The sequence below is a fragment of the Falco peregrinus genome, chromosome 1, assembly GCF_023634155.1.
Source record: "Falco peregrinus isolate bFalPer1 chromosome 1, bFalPer1.pri, whole genome shotgun sequence".
In the NCBI taxonomy this organism is placed as follows: domain Eukaryota; kingdom Metazoa; phylum Chordata; class Aves; order Falconiformes; family Falconidae; genus Falco; species Falco peregrinus.
The window spans coordinates 50,696,969-50,714,306 of NC_073721.1; the positions used below are offsets into that span (position 1 = coordinate 50,696,969).

The 17,338-nt window shown below is 41.9% G+C and overlaps 1 protein-coding gene across 4 annotated transcripts in view; it reads left to right on the plus strand.

The window, feature by feature from the left end:
• The first annotated feature begins 2,774 nt into the window (after nucleotides 1-2,774).
• DAB2IP (DAB2 interacting protein) overlaps nucleotides 2,775-17,338 on the plus strand; it is a 167,316-nt gene continuing 152,752 nt past the window's right edge. For 3 of the 4 annotated variants that reach the window (XM_055801316.1, XM_055801325.1, XM_055801308.1), the window contains exon 1: nucleotides 2,775-3,154. In XM_055801316.1, the coding sequence (XP_055657291.1) occupies nucleotides 3,013-3,154 (142 nt within the window). In that variant the 5' untranslated portion in view covers nucleotides 2,775-3,012. The remainder of the gene's footprint in view (nucleotides 3,155-17,338) is intronic. The other variant, XM_055801303.1, reaches the window with a different exon arrangement.

Sequence of the window (17,338 nt, forward strand, 5' to 3'; positions counted from 1 at the left end):
AGCCCCATGACTGAACTCATCCTTCTGCTTTTTGGAGGGAACAGCCAGACTGTGATGTGTAATTTTAGAGATAGAGATTTTAATGTTGTCAGCTTTCCTCCAGAGCAGTTAATATATCTAACGTTTGCAAGTGATAGGTTCTGCTGTACACAAAAGAGCGTTTGTATCAGGATGTGGCTTTCAAAAAGAAAAAAGAAAAAGAAAAAAAAAAGGGGGGGATGGGGGTGGGGTGGGAAGCAGTGCTGGATTAATTGGAGAGGTCCAGACCAGTCACATTCCCTCCCAGATGGGTCGTTCATTTTGTTGCCTGCTGCTATGTAGCATCTGAACTTAAAGCCTTCAAAAACATCGTTGAAGCGAGAGACAGAGGCAAGCTGGCAAAACTTGAACAAACTCGTGGCCATTTATGCTCTTACAGTACGGCTGCTTTCTCTTGTCATGATAGTTTATAGTCCCTCATTGACTTCCTCTGTTTTATGGTCACCTATATGAACGTTTCTGAAGGTACTAGCTTGATTAAAAATAAAAATCCCTAAACATGGAACAGATGCTTAAATAAACACAGGTGAATGCATGGTGACTGCAGGCCCGTCTTCCTGTGTCTCCTGATCATTTCCACCTGCTCGAAGAGGTTTGGGAGATCAGCAGCGCCTGCCTTTTGCTGCATCCCAGGTGGTTTGAGGATGAGTCACCTGGCTCCAATTAAGCAAAACCAACACAGGTGAACCTTCCCCTTTTGGACTGTCTGAATTTGTGTGAGCTTTTAAAATGGTTTTGTTTAAACTTTCATTTCCATCAGTGCCATTTTTTGTTGTTGGGAATGTCAAAACAGAAAATAAATTGGATGGGCTGCTTTAAAGACATTTCTAGTATAAAAGCATAATCATAAAAGATTCTCTTCAGAGGTACCAGCTCAGTTATGAAGACACAAAATTGCAGAGAGCCACCTGAATATTTGGCTTCTTGTTGATAGCAAATCTTTTTTAACTTTTAGTATTTTCAGACCTGCCCATCACTGTCTTCTAGATGTTCTCAGCTACATTTGTGACTTGAATTAACCACACAGGCTGAGTCTGTGGGCATCTGGAAACTGGTTACAGTTGTTCCTGTTTTGTTTGGGTGTTTTTTTTTTTTTTGCTTGTTTTTATAATTGACCGAAATATGAAAAAAAAATTATTTTGGATAACAAGAATAGGGGAGATGTTTAGTAACGGAAGCTTTTTGCTTTTTGCCGGGATGCGGTGTGAGAGTTGGTGGCTGGAGTGGGAGCGGCAGAGGAATGTCCCTGTGCAGCATCCCCCTCCCAGAGCCAGGAGCCTCTGCTGTCCAGCTGGGATCTGCCTCCTTGACCTGAACTTGCCGTTGCCCCCTTGATTGGCTCATTCCTGCACTGCCTAAAAGCTGGCGCTGAATTCCTTATGTCTGGCCTCAAAACCAGGCATGGACTTCCCTGAAGATCGAGACTTGTTTTTTTCCTCCTGGAAGGGCCTTTCTCAGCTGATCAACATCACGGGTTTACCGCTCAATATGTAAAGAAGAAAATACAGGTTTTGTAGAATTCTGCTGTTTTCACTGACTGCACGAGTTTATAAAATCCTAAAATAAAAGTGGATGGTTGGTGGTAGGGACTTCTGTCGTGGTGAGGGTACTGAAGTCTGATACTCCCCTTCCTCTTGTTACTGAAAGTGCAAGAGTATAATCTGGGGAACCCTTCAAACTTCTGAAGAAGCTCCTCCTAACTGGGGAACGTAGCTTGTCCTCAGCCAAGCCTGCCTAGTTCTGCAGCTTCACGAGGCACCACAAAGATAAATTTGCACAAATGTCTGGGAAAAATGACAAAACTAGAACACAATACAGAGAAGTATTGTGCAAAAGGCATTTTGCAGTTCATCCCACTCTGATGAGGTTCTTCTGTTATCTATCTGCCAGCTTGTGAGAAGAAGTGGCAGCGCGTTAAGTTCTTGGCCACCATTCTGGTTTTCTGTAATGTTGTCTATCGCTCTTCCTTCAGAGCATTTTCTGTGCCAGGAAGGGAAGGAGCTTAGATGAGAGATTCTGGACAGTTCACTTCTGACCTTTTTAAACCGTAAATGTGGAGTGAAATTTTTCATCTGGTTAGTCTATTTATTCTTTTCCCTTCTTTTCCTTTTCCTCCGTGGCTTAAAGTGTTAATTCTGTCCATTGAAATGTAATTTTATTGAGCAATATGAGCCGGAGGCGGAATCTTCACTGCCATCAGAACCCAAATGGTAAATAGGCTCTTTCTCTAATTTGTGGGATGCGCTATAACTCAGTTTGAATGTTGAAAGGAAATGGGCCTCCAGGGGAGTCTGGGGCTCTGTTCATTCAACTTCTAATTAAAGTTTTCCCCCTCTCAAGTTTCACTTTATTTTCCGGGGCTTTTGCTCCATGATGATTATTAACATGTGTCCCGTGGCCAGGAAATCATTATACCCTTCCCCAACCCAGTGTTTCGTGGATACCTCCTGCTGCAGACTGAGCCGCCTGAAACTTCATCTCCGAAATGATCTGATGGCCGGGGCAGGTAGAAACTAGCTGGCACCCTAAGGCTACCCAGCCGCTTTCAGGCAGCAAGATGTTGATTTTTTTCCAGTACAGTTTGATCAGATGTTGCTGTCTGGCATAGAGGATCCAGTCCAGGATTTCTTCCAGCCTATTCTTCACGTTTCAAGAGCCCAGGCCAACTCTGGCTTCCTATTCCAACTCCAGCAGGCTTATCTTTTTTGGGGCAGGAATTGTTAGTACAGTTTATCTTGCTTGCTGCAAGTCCTCCCTCAGCTGAGATGTACTCTGGTGCTGCGTTCTTTTTTTTCCTCTCTCTCTCTTTCTTATGTTTTCTTCTTGTTGTTTTTCTTTTTAAATGTATAAAGTGAAGAGTTCCTCTTCCCCCCTCTCCCTTTCCACTCCAAAGAACCAACCTCCAGTTAATTAAACGCTGGAACTCCTGCTACTGTGCCAGAGGGGAGAGTGAACCTGTGCCTGCATGTGTGTATGTGTAAAATAGATACAAAAATGTCAATGAACAGCAGGAAAAGTTCTGGGAGACCGTCTTACTACTATCGACTGCTCCGGAGGTCACGACTTCAGAGACAGCGAAGCAGATCCCGGAGCCGGAACAGGCCGCTTAGTAGGGGTAATTGCAACAACAGTTCTCTTTAATTGACAGTGCAAAGACAGGTGCTGTTGCTTACAGGTAGCTTCGTTATGGCGGATAAGAATGACCAGTTGAATATTTGTAAGTGTACCTGCTCCCTGTGAAGCATGTATGGAGCTTTGCAGAAGGTCAGTTGCTTGTGTAGTGCTGCAGTCATGCATGGGGAGGGAGAGCTGGTTAATTCTAAGAGCTTGGCTGGGGGAGTCAGGCTTGGGGGCTTTCCTTACAGTGGCTTTAACACCTTGTGTAACTGTAACTAACCCAGTTTTTTCAGTTATCCATGGTTCAGTTTTTTTCAATTTGTATAATTAAGGTAACTACTTTTTTGAGATGTTTGGAGGGCTAATTGGTGATTGTAGCAGTTTGAAAATGCTTGATTAAGGGATGATATCTATATGCAAAGATGTATTGCTAGAACTTCTTGTTCTTCACGAGCCAAGTATCACCAGGGGTTTTGAAATTACAAAGCTGAGTACAGTTTAGGGGTAGGATTTTCAAAAGAGGCTAAAGATTGCGCTCCCAAGGCACTGCAGAAACCTATGGGAGTTGTATTCCCAAATCACTTTGCACTTCTAAAAATCTTGCTCTAAAAGGGCCTATTTGTCCTCATCAGCAGGAGTTAGGTCCACAGAGTAATGCTTCTTTAGGGCATACTCACTCATGCAGCCCATTTATTCTACTTGAGGCAGCTACTGACCCAGTTGCATTTTTAAAGTAAGCTATTCTGGCTTTCTCTTCTAGTGTGAAATAAATGTTTATTGATGCTTATGCCTATCTTTAAAGCAGTCAAAGAAGCGAGAGTCTTTGAGTCATTTTGCTGTTGAACGTCTTTTCAGAAAGGAAGGAAGAGGGTTTTGTTTGACCTCTAGTGTGACAAACCAGTCATATTTATAATGTCTTGAGCTTAATCAAAGCCATTAACTGAAAAGATTTTTTTTGTTGTTATTTTGTGAATAAAAAGCCATAATAAAATGCACAACTGCAACACTGCATCAGGTGTTTGTGCAAATCCAGGCTTGTATCCAGTGAGAATGGAGTTAATTCTGATTTACAAAGCAGATTTTAGACTCACACTACAAGATTTAGCTTAGTGCAATGTCCTCTTTCTTCTTTTCGTGGTATTCAGTATTTTTTAAAGGATTTTGAATCATCACTGAGAAAACAATGGGAAGTTAAATCAGTTCCTTAAGCAGACAGTGGTTTTGTTTCCATGATATTTTTTTTTGTTTTGCCTGTCAGGGAGGAGTGTTTGTAAACTCACAAGAGTGTAACACTTCCCTTTCCCCCTTTATTTGTGTACTGTTCAAAACAGAAATATTTTACTGTCATTTTAGTTACTGTGACAAAAGAAGTGTGTTAGATTCATTTAGGTAACCCAGTATGAACTTAATGGCATAATTTGTCATGAACACAAGGAATATACAGGCAGATTTGATGAAAATGGAAATCAGCTGTCATGTTTGTAAGAAATTGGATTTGAAACAACTGAAATCTTCTTGCTGTTGATCTCTCCCTGAGTATTTTGTGTTTGTCACATTTTGTCTCTAGGAGCTCTGCCTGCTAGGAGGATCATAATACTAAGCCCTAGTTGAGCTCTTCTTATCGGTAGATCTTAAAAGGATTTCTAAATCTGGATCAGAATTTTCTCTTTTCTTTTCAACATGTTTTTGTAAGAGATGCAGAAAGCCAGTTGTGCAGCCGGTCATGCAGTAGGTTGGTGGTAAGGCTTGGTCCAGAGTCTGGAGCTGCTGCCTGCTGCTCCAGCGCCCTGGCTGCCAGTCTGGACAGAGCGAAGGAAGTGCTAGAACACAGCAAAAGAAATATTTTCCTTGACAGTTTTGATCCCACTGGAAGATTAAGGAACAGGAGACTGTAGGGGTGAGGGAACTTTGAGGAATGCAGAAATCAGGATAAAGTTCTATATTTTTTTACATTTGATGTAGTGTTAGGTTCCAAAATCTGCAAGTCTGCATGAAGGAAAGAGCTGAGGGTTCTCAAATACTCATCTGCAGTGCTTTGTGCTCTCTCTAGCTAAGATACTAATAGATCAGATATCCTTAGCTGGAGGTTACCATAAATTCATGAGTATTGGAGTTATTTCACAGGAACTGGCAATGGTTTCTTTTGATACATGTGTGTTTCCCGGACATCCTCTTGGCAACTTCTTGCTCTCTACAGCCTCCAGACCCTTTGCCAAGATCCTCACAGAGCCTGTGGCCCTAGCTGGAGGAGCAGTGATACCTGGAAGCTGAGCTTTTCCAAGGTGTGTCTCTTCAGCAGATTATCAGCATGCTTTTGGACTGGGAACTTGCTGAGGATCAGGCAGTTGTTAGACACTTACCAGGGAGGAGGAGATCTCTGCTGGCACGCAACCCCCTCTCCCCATCTGGAATCATTCACTGTTGGTACTGCATCAGTCCTGGACGATAAATCCCTGATGTGGAGCTGATGCCGGAGCACCCGTGAGCTGCAGGTGCTGCCATCTGCTGCCAGTATGCTTCCCCTGCCAAAAGCTGTCAGCGTTTTCTGTGAGTCAAAGAACCTCCTTCAGCCCACTCCAGTTTATAACAGTCAATCTCTTTGAATAAAGAAGAGGTTGTGTTTAAAAGCATATATTTATATACTGCCACTTCCCACTCTCACCCCCGTGAGGGGGCAATGCCACCTACCCATGCACACCCCTCTGATGAGCATTGCTGCAGGAACGCTGCCTGCCGGCCTTCTGTAAGTGCGCAGCGCAGCCGCCCGCGGCCCTGCAGTGCAAGTCGGGCTGGGGTTACAGTTTGCACAGCTGCATCGCAGTCACAGGCAGGGGCTGTTGCAGCTGAGACCTAGTTTGGAAAATTGGTTTTGCTTCCTGAGGTACAAAGAAAGAGATAGCCACTCCCTCAGGAAAGCTCTGCTGTGGTGCATTTTCGATACAAAGTGAACGCAATTTGCATTTCCTATGCAAGTCTCTAAGGAAAGTAGGGGACTGCTTTCTATTGGGACTCCAGATGGAGACAATCTGCTGTAGCATGCAGAAAAATGTATAGGACTTTCAGCTGTTTGCAATGACAGCCAGCTTATTTGATGGTTCATGTGATGGTATCCTCTGTTCTAGAGTTCTCTGTTCACCCTGGTGCTTTTGACACAGTCATCACGTGTTTCAGTATGTTTGCCTGTCTGTCCCTCTGAGAGGTCCAGGGCTGGAATAGCTGAAGAACAGTGAAACTGATGGGGCTGATGGGGAGGGCAAAGCAGACCAGAAGAGGAAGGCATGATGTCAGGAGGTTCACGTGCTCATGCCTCCAGTGTGTTTAAATTATTGCTATTTGATAGTGGTTTCACCCAGCTGTTAATCTTTGTTAGAATGATGATAATGTCTGAAGTCTCTTGGCTCAGCTTTCCACAGAGATTTGGGACATGCTGCAGGTATACGTTAGTTAAAAAAACTAACTGCAGAAAGCCCATCTCTTCTTTGGACCATCTGTTCAGCTCAGAGATGTGTGTGACTGTACGAGGAATCATGGCAGTAATTACAATTACTACCAGGTGATCCATCTAATGTAGTGGAAGGTGCTTGGGAGGCGGAGAGGGTAGAAGGAAAATTCTTAGTAAAAGCAACACCTGCTTCTGCCTGCAGTACTTTGGTCTGTGCCTTTCTTCATGGTATCTCTGCTTCTACTTAATTATGGGTATAATGAAGGAACAGGGGTCAGTGGCAGGCGTTCAGTTTGCTCACAGAAACTATTCACAGGTGCTCCATTCACAGTTTCATATCTGAGCCAAATGTGGCTTTGGCTTCAGGTCTTTCTTCTCTAAAACTCCATAGGCAATCGATTGTTATCAAAGCTCTAAGTTTGAGAACATTTTGAGTTCCTGATCTTGAAGGCTTAGTGTTCCTGATACTTCTGCCTCTGTCAGCTCCTTGGACATAAATGTCTTGCTCTAAGTTCTGTTTATCACAAATGCTTTTCAAGGTGTTCTACAAAAAGGATTTTTATTAAACGAGCTTTCTTCTTCTTTTCCTTTGATGGCTGCTGTGAACAGAAAACTGACTGATCTTCAGCAAAGCCCAGTATTTTAGTACACCAAACACTGAGAGCTTGGAGGCTAAGGTCAGAAATAGAGCAGGCTATTCAGATACACATCTCTTGAAAACGACTGGAATGTCGTCTTTCTCTCTGTGTTTGATGGAATCAAAAGCTTTTAAGTGATAAAAGAGAGATCAACTTATACCCAAATAGCCAATACCTTAGAGGTTAAGGCATTCACTTGGGAGAAGGGAAGCAGAGACTTGAAAATTGTCCCAGCATGTAACAGAATGACATAACAAAAAAGGAGGTTTTATTATATTTAAAGCTAACAGAAATTTCTCACACACTTCTCTCTAATCTTTCCTAGCTGAAAATCTATTGTGCAGCATGTTAACAAAAAGTGATGTTAGACAAGCAATGCCATGTGGAACATCTTCCTTTCCACCTCTGCTGGACTTTGTCCTGTAGCATGGGACAGTGCTCTGGACACAGCTGTATCAGATGTTGTGGGAAGAAGGCACCTCTCTCTCATTCTGATTAGAAATTTTGCTCTTACTGAAAATTCCCACTCTATTGTTAAGTAAGATTCAGGGTTCTGTAAGTAAATAATTCACATTAAATATTTAAACAATACTTTGTTCTTTTTATGACCCACAATTAACTTTTCTTTGAATTACACTTAGCTGCATGCCTTTCAGATTGTTGAAAGCACATGTGTTTCGATGTGTCTCTTGACTGCACTTACTGTAAAGGAAGTTTAGCTTAGAAAGTTCTAGCTATGGTAAAGGCCTGGGTACTGGAATACATGCATCATAGCAGAACCAACCTTTCCTGATAGATCAGTATTGACCAGACTCATCTATCTCAGAATTACAGTGCCATAATCAATTAATGAATAAATAAGCAAAGAAGTAATCTGTCGTGTGCTGTCCAAACAGAACTCCCTACATTTAATGATGCCTTCTGGGATTTTTCCTGACATGCCAGACCAGTATGTGCCCCTGAGCCTGGATTTTTCTTTCTGTGGTCTCTGTTTTTAACAAATTGAATAGTCATTATGAATACAACACCACCAGCAGAACCATTTGTGCACCTGCCTATAAAGGGCACGCGTTACCAAAACCAGCTCTTTCACTCTCACTTCTGTTACTGGATTGCTGTTCTGATCTTTTGGATTGCATCTAGATGGCTATGTAATAAATCTGTTGAGAGAGACCATTTCTATCTGGCAAACATCCAGCAGCTTTTAGTGGTGTGTATGAAAAAAGAATATGTTTTTTTATTAAAAGAAACTGATTTTACAGCAGTGCGTAGAAGTCAGAAATACAGTGTTACCCTTGCAAATACAAGTATGCCTATGTGTTGCATGTATTTATATTGGCAGGCAGAAGTCTGAGTAAAAGGTTCCAGTTTTACTGTTGTTCTCTGACTCATATCCTACAAAATTTGATGAGTGATTTTGCCTTTTCAGCACATCTTCCTGTACCAGGGGTTGATGATGGTGTGGTCAGTAGGAAGTCAAGTCTGGGAAGAAAGATAATCACATATGACTGGCCAACCTGCCTGGCTGATCTGGGCTCTGAGGCCAGTCCCAGCCCCTGTACCTGGGGAGTCCCTGCGGGCTGCCCTGCCTGGCCACCTCCCAGTCACAAGCATCAGCGGGCAGCACTAGGGGCAATTCAAACTGGGAATCACTCTTCCCGTTCTTCATTTATAATTTACTTGATTTTAAGTTGTAAGTTTAAAGTGATTCACTTTAGTAGCCAATCAATAGTACTATTATATATTATATTATATTATATTATATTATATTATATTATGTTATGTTATGTTATATTATATTATATTATATTATATTATATTATATTATATTATATTATATTATATTATATTATATTATATTATATTATATTATATTATATTATATTATATTATATTTTGCCTTATATTCTGGATAGCCAAAGGGGTGCCTGTGTACACTTCACCTGTCTCCTGTATGTAAGATTTGTGGAAGAACCCAAATAACTTGCCTTGGAATACCTGTAATTTTTCTTTAAAAATATTGCATAAACAATTTTTTTCATTTAAGGGCTGAAAGCAGACAAGTGAAGAGTCCAGTAATAAACATTAGCGATAGGGTTTTTTTTTCCAAGGGTGGTGTCTTTTAAATGTCAGGAAAAGGAGGCCTTCCTGCTTTGCAGCTTTTAATGACTATTGCTTTGTTTTTCAAGCCTCTTTTGTGGTATTTTCTACTTTGCCGCAGAACTCTTGCAGTTTTTCATTGGAATTTTAACAGCATGGCTGACAGATGCCCATAGAAAAGATCTGCAAAATTGTTTAAGCTGTACTGTTTGTAGGAAATATTCACTGGCAGCTGTGCTATTTTTAGCAGTAGTGCTCCAGCTGAGACTTTGCCGTATTCAATGCTTAATTGTCTAATAAAAATCTATACTAAACTTAATAACTTGGGAAGTAGTGCATGATGGAGGAATTACTGTTTTGGTATTAAAACAATGGATGGAGAAATCTAAGCATCCCTTTAACAGACAAAAATTTGGAGTGAATTTATTGTCTATGGGGGCAAAGGTTAGATTTACTCTTCAGTAAGAGCATGGTGGCATTAGTGCCTTGAGCTCCTTCGTTTGCTCTTACAGTGCTGGTGATACCACACTGACCTACACCACCTCCTTTAGAAGTGCGTCATAAATGCAGAAACATCAAAACTTAGTATTTTCTGTGACAAATGTGTCAATTCCTACTAGATTAAAAATGAATCAAGTTTTAAAACTTCCTATTAGGAGCCATGGGGAACACCAGAGTGAATGTCCAAGGAGCACTGGCCCTTCTGGTGTTTGCTAGTAAGCTAGAAACCCACATGCAGCAAGCAAGACTTACAAATATCCCACCCCATCTTGCTGCCATCACTAGTGGAAGGAACAGCCTCTATTTCCAAAGACACAGTCTTACTGAGCGGCCACGCTGTGTGTAACCACTGATCGTTGTTGCCATTTAGCATCCAGAGCTACAGTGCAGTTAAACCATAATATTGTGCCCAACAAGTGATGTTAATGAACTATGGGGTGGCTTCTACAGTATGTTTAGGATTTGGGGAACCAGTCATTTCATTTGCTTGTGACAAGCTGAGGTAACACCTTACTGTTTATTTACTTTTCACCTGTCCTTCCAATGACAATATCCTGCGGGTTTGAGAGCTTTGTATTTCACTCCTTGTTTGATTTTCATGTGTTGTAACTTCTGTCAGATTTTAAGAGGACCGTTGCAGGAGGTGATTTAAGGCTTGCTGGATATGGAGTTTTGATAGACACAAAAGGGGTAGGGGAAGGAAGAGAAGGAAAAGAAAGACAGGAGAACTGTAGGGAGTAACTTGGAACATAGGGGAAGGCTCACGCAGGACAATACAGCCACCTTGATTCAGTGTCAGCAGCTGTAGCTGTGTATGTGGGCTGAGGCAGGGACAGTGGGTTTTGCAAGTCAAATAAGCAGATTGGAAAGAAGATTTGACTAAAGAACCCAGAATCTTGATGAAATTGGGCAAGTGGAAAGGTGTGTATGTCTGCTGATACCATTACGGTGGGCTGTATGTCCATTATGGTGTTTTATGGCACTACCTAAAACAGTAAATATCTTCTGAGTGTCTTCATGTATAAACACAACACTGCCTTATAATAGTTGTTTGCTTTTCTTTAGTGTGTTTCTAAGAACTGCAAATACTTGGTGGACTTGAAAGAAGTCTCAGGTAGATGCATTCTTGTTTAACCAGTGAGGTGTCCAAGGATAACTTACAGGAAATCCTATGGATGGTCAGTGACAAAGTCATGGTACAAACTCCAGTAGCTCTGTATTTTTTTTATTTGCCCCAAGGTAAGGAGAGAACTCAGGAGTTTTGACTCTCATGTTCTTTCTCTAAAATCATGACCACCGTCCCATGCCTGAACGTCCCACGGTTCCAGCAGATGCATCTTTAAGAGGTAACTAAATATAGCAGCCGTCATGATACAATTGTGAGAAATGTCAATACTGCTTAAGAGTAACTCAGGAAATTACTATCCAAGCAACAGCTCATTTAATGCTGTGACAGAAATTTGGAAACTGTACCAACAACTTTCAGGCAATTTGAAGAGTGACTATTGTCTCTCTTTGCTCATCTTTTGCTTTATCTCTGTTTTAAGTCCTTTCCTTCTGATAGTAACCTTACTTTCCCCTAACAGTGTTGCCAAGAGGGGCTGATTACTCTGAAAGGAAATAAGTAGCAGAGTTGCTCCCAAGTAATGCAGAGTGAGGTTTTATCTAAAAGCCATAGGTAACAAATGAGAAAGGGGTTGAAACCCCTGGTCTGAGCCCAAAAGAGAATCTCTTCCAAAAACATGCTTAGAGGGGTTTCAGCAGACTTTTCATGACCACTTATGTATTAGAGTAAGTTTGTCTCCTTACAGCTGTGGCAGTCCAAACAATTTAGACACAGAGCTGCCTTTTAAAGCTTTTAAACCTATATTTCCCTTGAAGGTCTTCTAGTGTGCCACTAATCCCTTAAGTTATTGCACTGAAGGCACTCTATAATCCTTTAATTTACTCTGCTCTCAACAGAGACGGGGAATGAGCTGGGTCACTTTCCGTACATGGGCATTATCAGTTTTGCTTTTTTTGACTCAGACACTAGCTGAGGGTTGTTTTCTTTCCTTTCAAACACTCCAGAGAGTATTTTAAATTTAGATATTAATTGCTTGTGTGTTTGTGTATACGCATATTAAAAAAGGTACATAAAACCCAGAGCTTCCTTACTCATTTCGCTGTTTTATACAGCCTTGGGGTCAGGCTTTTAAACTAAGTTTCCTCAGGCTGCTTTGGAAATCAGCCAATTTAAAAATGGATGGCTTTTTGAAAACTGTGAATTCATACCCAATATACAGCTGGTGATGGTCAAGAAACAGTGTCAGCCATAGGTAACTTCTGGAATCCTCATCTCCCTAGGCCTACAGGAGACAAAGCTTCTGACCAAAATGTATTTGATGGTGCTGAAGGTAAAGCTTTATGGTGATGAGTAACACTAGGCAAGTTTTTTGGGGGGGGTTTTGTTGGTTTTTTTTTTTTTTTAAGAAAGTGGAAATATGTAGAGGAATGAAGCTGGTTAATTAGCATTGGTAATATACAGCTGTGGGCTGGCTTCAGGGGCGGTGGGTTGGCCGATGTAGATAAGGTGCAGGTGTGGATGGTTAAGTTAAGTGGTTGGGAGCCAATGAAGAGAGAGCAGCTGAGGAAGAGAAGGTGAGAGAGGAAGAAGCAGAGAGAAGAGAGCCTGGGGTGAGGCAAGATGAGGAGAAAGCAGCAGAGGAACTGGTATGAAGAGCATGCTGGTATGAGATGGTAAAAGACCTTGTTGTAGCTTGATAGTTTGGAGAGTGCTGTGACAGAAATATTCTAAAAGGCTGTCTAGAGCAACACATCAGTTGCCTGAATTTGGAAGGTTTGTCCTGTCCGTTGCTTCTTGCTTACATGAGGGACACATGCTTTTATTGCAGGTTTGTTCTTGCAAGCCAGCTTGGGAGTCCTGATCTGCTCTTGGAGGTTCATTTATGAATACTGGCTACTCAGCATTGCTTCAGAAATTTATTTTAAGTTGAGCATTGGAGCATTCATTTTTGGGAAAAACATGCTCTACAACTGCATAGACTTTGAGAAACACTGACAAGAATAAAGACAGCCAAAGTTTTGCTTCATTAACATTTACACTGAAAGAAGAATCCTCAGATGCTGAGCACTTAATGTTTCTTTTTGAAGAAACCCATTTATTTGAAGTGCAAGTTTCTTTTGTACATTACGTGCTCACATTTTTTATTTCTTACATTGCCTCTGCATCAGTGAATTTCTTGTAGAGTCAGAGATCAAGCCTGGGCTTGTTCTGAAGTATCCAAATGTAGTAATAGGTGGACTGTTGTAAAATTTGGCATCTGGAGTTAAATTACAGGATGCTTCTTAAGCTTCTTGGTTCCTATAGTAACAAGTAATAGTCATCCTTCATGATTAAGCAGTGTCCATGGTAACCAAACGAGCAAGTTATAAGTGAAATTTTCCCTTTACATTTTTAGCAGTCAAAGGTTAACAGTTATTACCTTTATACCCTTAGATGGGAACAGATTTTGATCTGGCTGGCATATTTAAAGTGAGAACACTTGGTCTTCATTTACATAACTTTACTTCTATGACCAGTGGAACTTTAGGTGAATACCAAAATAAAATTTCTGAGAGTGGAGTGCATTAATCTCCCCAGGAAGAATGAATGTTGTTCACGTGTGCTAAATTGTTCTGCAGTGTTGCAGTGTGTTGCTGTACAGCTACTGAATTGCTCCTCAGAGCGACTGCCATTCAGTAGCAGAGGAAGGAATCCCTACATACACCCTGCATATTTTTTAGGACAGAAAATGCAAGTGTCGGTGTTAGTGTAGGTAAGGACATCCTTCTACTCCCTCCTGCTTAAAAAATAGTATGGGAAATGTACCAGTGAATATTGCCCTGATAGATTCCCTTTTTGTCATCTACGTTTTTGTTTGTAGGTAAACATTGGATAGTTTAAAAAGCATGGCAACACAATCACAAAGCTAGCACAATTGCTATAGGTTATTTGCATAAAGGAATGTAATAGTTTGAATGGTGGTTTCTGTATGTCCATCTGTGGCACACTATTTTTTATATGAAAGGAGAAAACATGACTGCTCTTGAATGTTTTCTTTCCTGTCTCTTTCATTGGCACTGGCAATGTTTGCTTGAAAACTAAAAAGTAAGCCTGCAAGGCTGACACCTGCAAGTGTGTTTTCAGAGCATGTATGTGTAAGAGAAGCAGGAATACCCACCCACCCTGAAAGCAGAAAAAAAGTATCAGTCACAATAAATTAGGATTTACAATTTCTAATTGTGGAATGTAAAGCAGTTGCTAAGAGAGTCTGAACAGCTAGAAGAAAGATGTGTGAGCAACAGTGGTAAGGACAGGATGCGTCTTCAGCAATATTCTGGCTTTGTAGGCACATAGGTTGGTTGCCAGTGTGTTGCAGACTCACTGTATCCCGACATACATGCGTGTGCACACACTCCCACATCCACACACAAGCAAATGCGGAACATTTGTGTAAGCACCTTTAAAAAATAATTAGGTTAGCAGAGAAAGTGACACTTTTTATAAGCATTATCTTCCATCTAGTGCATGCAGTGTTTTCAGACCTTTCTGTCACTGCTGCTTTTTAATGCTGTATTTTGAGTTGCTTTATCAGGAGGGATACTGTATTTTGTCCAGTAGCTACCAAAAATTACTGCTAGCCTGTTAGTTAAAATCCAGTATTATTCTTGAAGTGTTTCCAATGAAACTATCCTAAATAGCCAGTGTTAAATCCCAACCTTCTGCTTTCTTGAACAATATTAATGTTCCTTCAATGTTAAGGCAATCTAACTTGGATTAATTGGCTCTGGGCATTAAGACTTTTTCAGGCTGATATAAGAGCTGCATGTACTATGTGAATTTCAAATCTTAATGTTTGGTCTATTATGCAGATGGATGTGAATAGAGATATGTATGTGACCCCATTTATCTCTCTAATGAAGTGCCATCAATAGAACATCTGTTTCGTTGCTGTAGAAGATGAAACCTCTGATGAATCATGCTTGTAAAATAAGTATTTATTTATTTAATTTGCATTTTGCCAGTACAGACCTGTTACAACAGCCACAACGCACAACTGAAAAAATGGCCTAGCAATTAAACTGCACAAAGTTTTCATTTATACCGTGCTGCTGCTTCACACATATAGTAAACTGTTCTGAACCGGTTTGTAGTTCACCTGTCCAAGCTATAAAGAAAGCCCCCAACCAAACATAAGAACACCTTAGCAATGAAACAAACTTCACCAAAAGGAGACAAAAATGTGGCTGCGGTCTGGATGTGTAGCTCCCATCCCAGTGGAGTTGCCACTGTGGCACTATGTGCCTCTATATTTTTTAGTTCTCTCTGAAATTGGAAGCAAAGAGGGCCAACGTGCTGCAATGCAATCTGTTCTTGTGAGGTTTGCAGCTCCCTCTTGCAATCCCAGGAGTTTTAATGAAATGGGAGGCCTGGCAGGACCTGTGTCAGCTGTACTGAAATCACGAAGAGAGGCTTAGCTGCACAAGGGACAGTCCATTCTCCAGCCGCTGTGCTGCTGGGACCCTGTGACGTTAGCCAAAGGCCATGTGAGACCATCTGGCAGGTGTCTGTGGTGCTCCACCACCACGTGCTGATGGCCGCCTTGTGCTGGTCCAGCAGTCCGCAGAGGCAGCTGGCCACTGACTGTGCCTCAGCCCACCGGGGCTCACGGCAGTCTCAAGTGGAAGAAGGTTATATGCTCCATGCTCTATCTCGGCTGGTGTATATAGGTGGCATAGTTTACATCCATAGTGACAGAGGCTACAGAGAATATAGAAGTTTCTCTTCTCCTTGGATTGCCACTGTGAGTCGGCAGCCATGCTGATAAAGTGCTGCAACAAAGCAGCACGGGAACAGCGTTGAATCTTTGCAGAAATGTTAAGCATGATGGATGAACCTAATTTAAATCTCCCCAGAGCTGACTTCTTGTTCTCCAGACTCCATGTTGCTTGTCTTTATCATCACATAGGAGGAAGCTGATGTTCCACTTCACTTTATCATCCTTGCCAGTTTAGCCAGGGTATTAGTAGTCTCCATGATCTAGTCCCCAACCAGTCTAGAATTTCAGATTTTTCTGATGTATTTTTTAAGTCTGTGCTTGATTTCAATTTTACCCTGGAGAAAAAGCTCCTAATGATACGCCGTTAGCAAAAGATGAATTTGTTCTCTAGACATCATACCAAAGAAAGATAAGTATCATACATATTTTATTTCAGAGACTGATAAATAAAGAATAAAAATACCAAATATATAAATACATATCTAATTTAAAAATGCCAGGCAGTAAAATGGAGTTTGTAATACAGGCTGCTCAATCAGCATAATTTGCTATTTATTTTTAGAAGGGGGGTGGGGGGGCGGCAGTAATTTTCTGGATGCTTTATATTCTCTTGTCACCAGGTCTGGGGACCTGTGGCTATATCTGTCGTTTGTGGATTTGATCTGTTTCTTTGGTTTTGTAGTACAGGGAAGTTAGTGTGTGTATTTTCAGACTTTTCATGTTGAGAATTATTTAAGCTTTCTTTTCCCATTTGTGCTATTTTCTTCTCTCTTTTCCTTTTTGCCCTCCGAGAGGTTGGGGTTTTTTCTTGACAAATATGCCTCATCAGCTTCCTCAGGTAAAGAATACATTCTCCATCCGTTCTGCTGCAGGCAGAATTTGCCCGAGGTGTCTACAGCCGAGCTGTGGGACCGAAGGGTACAGGGTACGTGGCCAGGGCCAGCACCTGTGGTGCCCGAAGCACTCAGCTGGCCGGCTGGGCAGGACTGGCCCTCTGCAGCGCTGAAAGGTGCGAAGGAACGTTCAGAAGATCAGGGGAAGGCCTCTTGACTCTCAGCGATACTGAACAGAAGTAAACCAGCAGATAAACCCCACCGGAGAGAACCCCCCGCCTGTGGCAGGAGCAGGTCTCTGGCAGGCAGCCCGGGCTGGGCTGGGCTGGGCTGGGCAGCGAGGGGCTGCAGCGCCCTCTAGTGCATCCCGCAGCCGCATCTCCGCGGCACAGAGCAGCGCTGCCCTTACCCCACGGCTGGGGGGGAGTAGAAACACGGCTTGTTCCAGCTTTGAAGGTTGGAAGGCCTAACAGAGCTTTCCGGGAGGGAAGAAGCTGCAACGCTGGGCAGCCAAAGCCCACGGCAAGACAAGAGGAAATGGCAGCAAGTCCCTTTCCTGCTTGCATGCATCAAAAAGCGCCTCGGCGTGCTGCTGGGGAAAGAATTCTCTTATTCATTAATATTAGAGAAACTATAGGAAAAGATACACCCCCAGTACACAGAAAAATAGCACGGCTTTTTTCAGTACTAGATGCAAGAGCCATTAATAGTACTTGCTCAGGAGCAGTATGAGGAATATTAAATACTGCACAGTACAGGATATCTGGGAACCTGACACAGAGATGATATGAGATCCATTAAAGTGCACGGCATGCTGTGGCAAAGGTCAGTGTCACTTCAAATCAT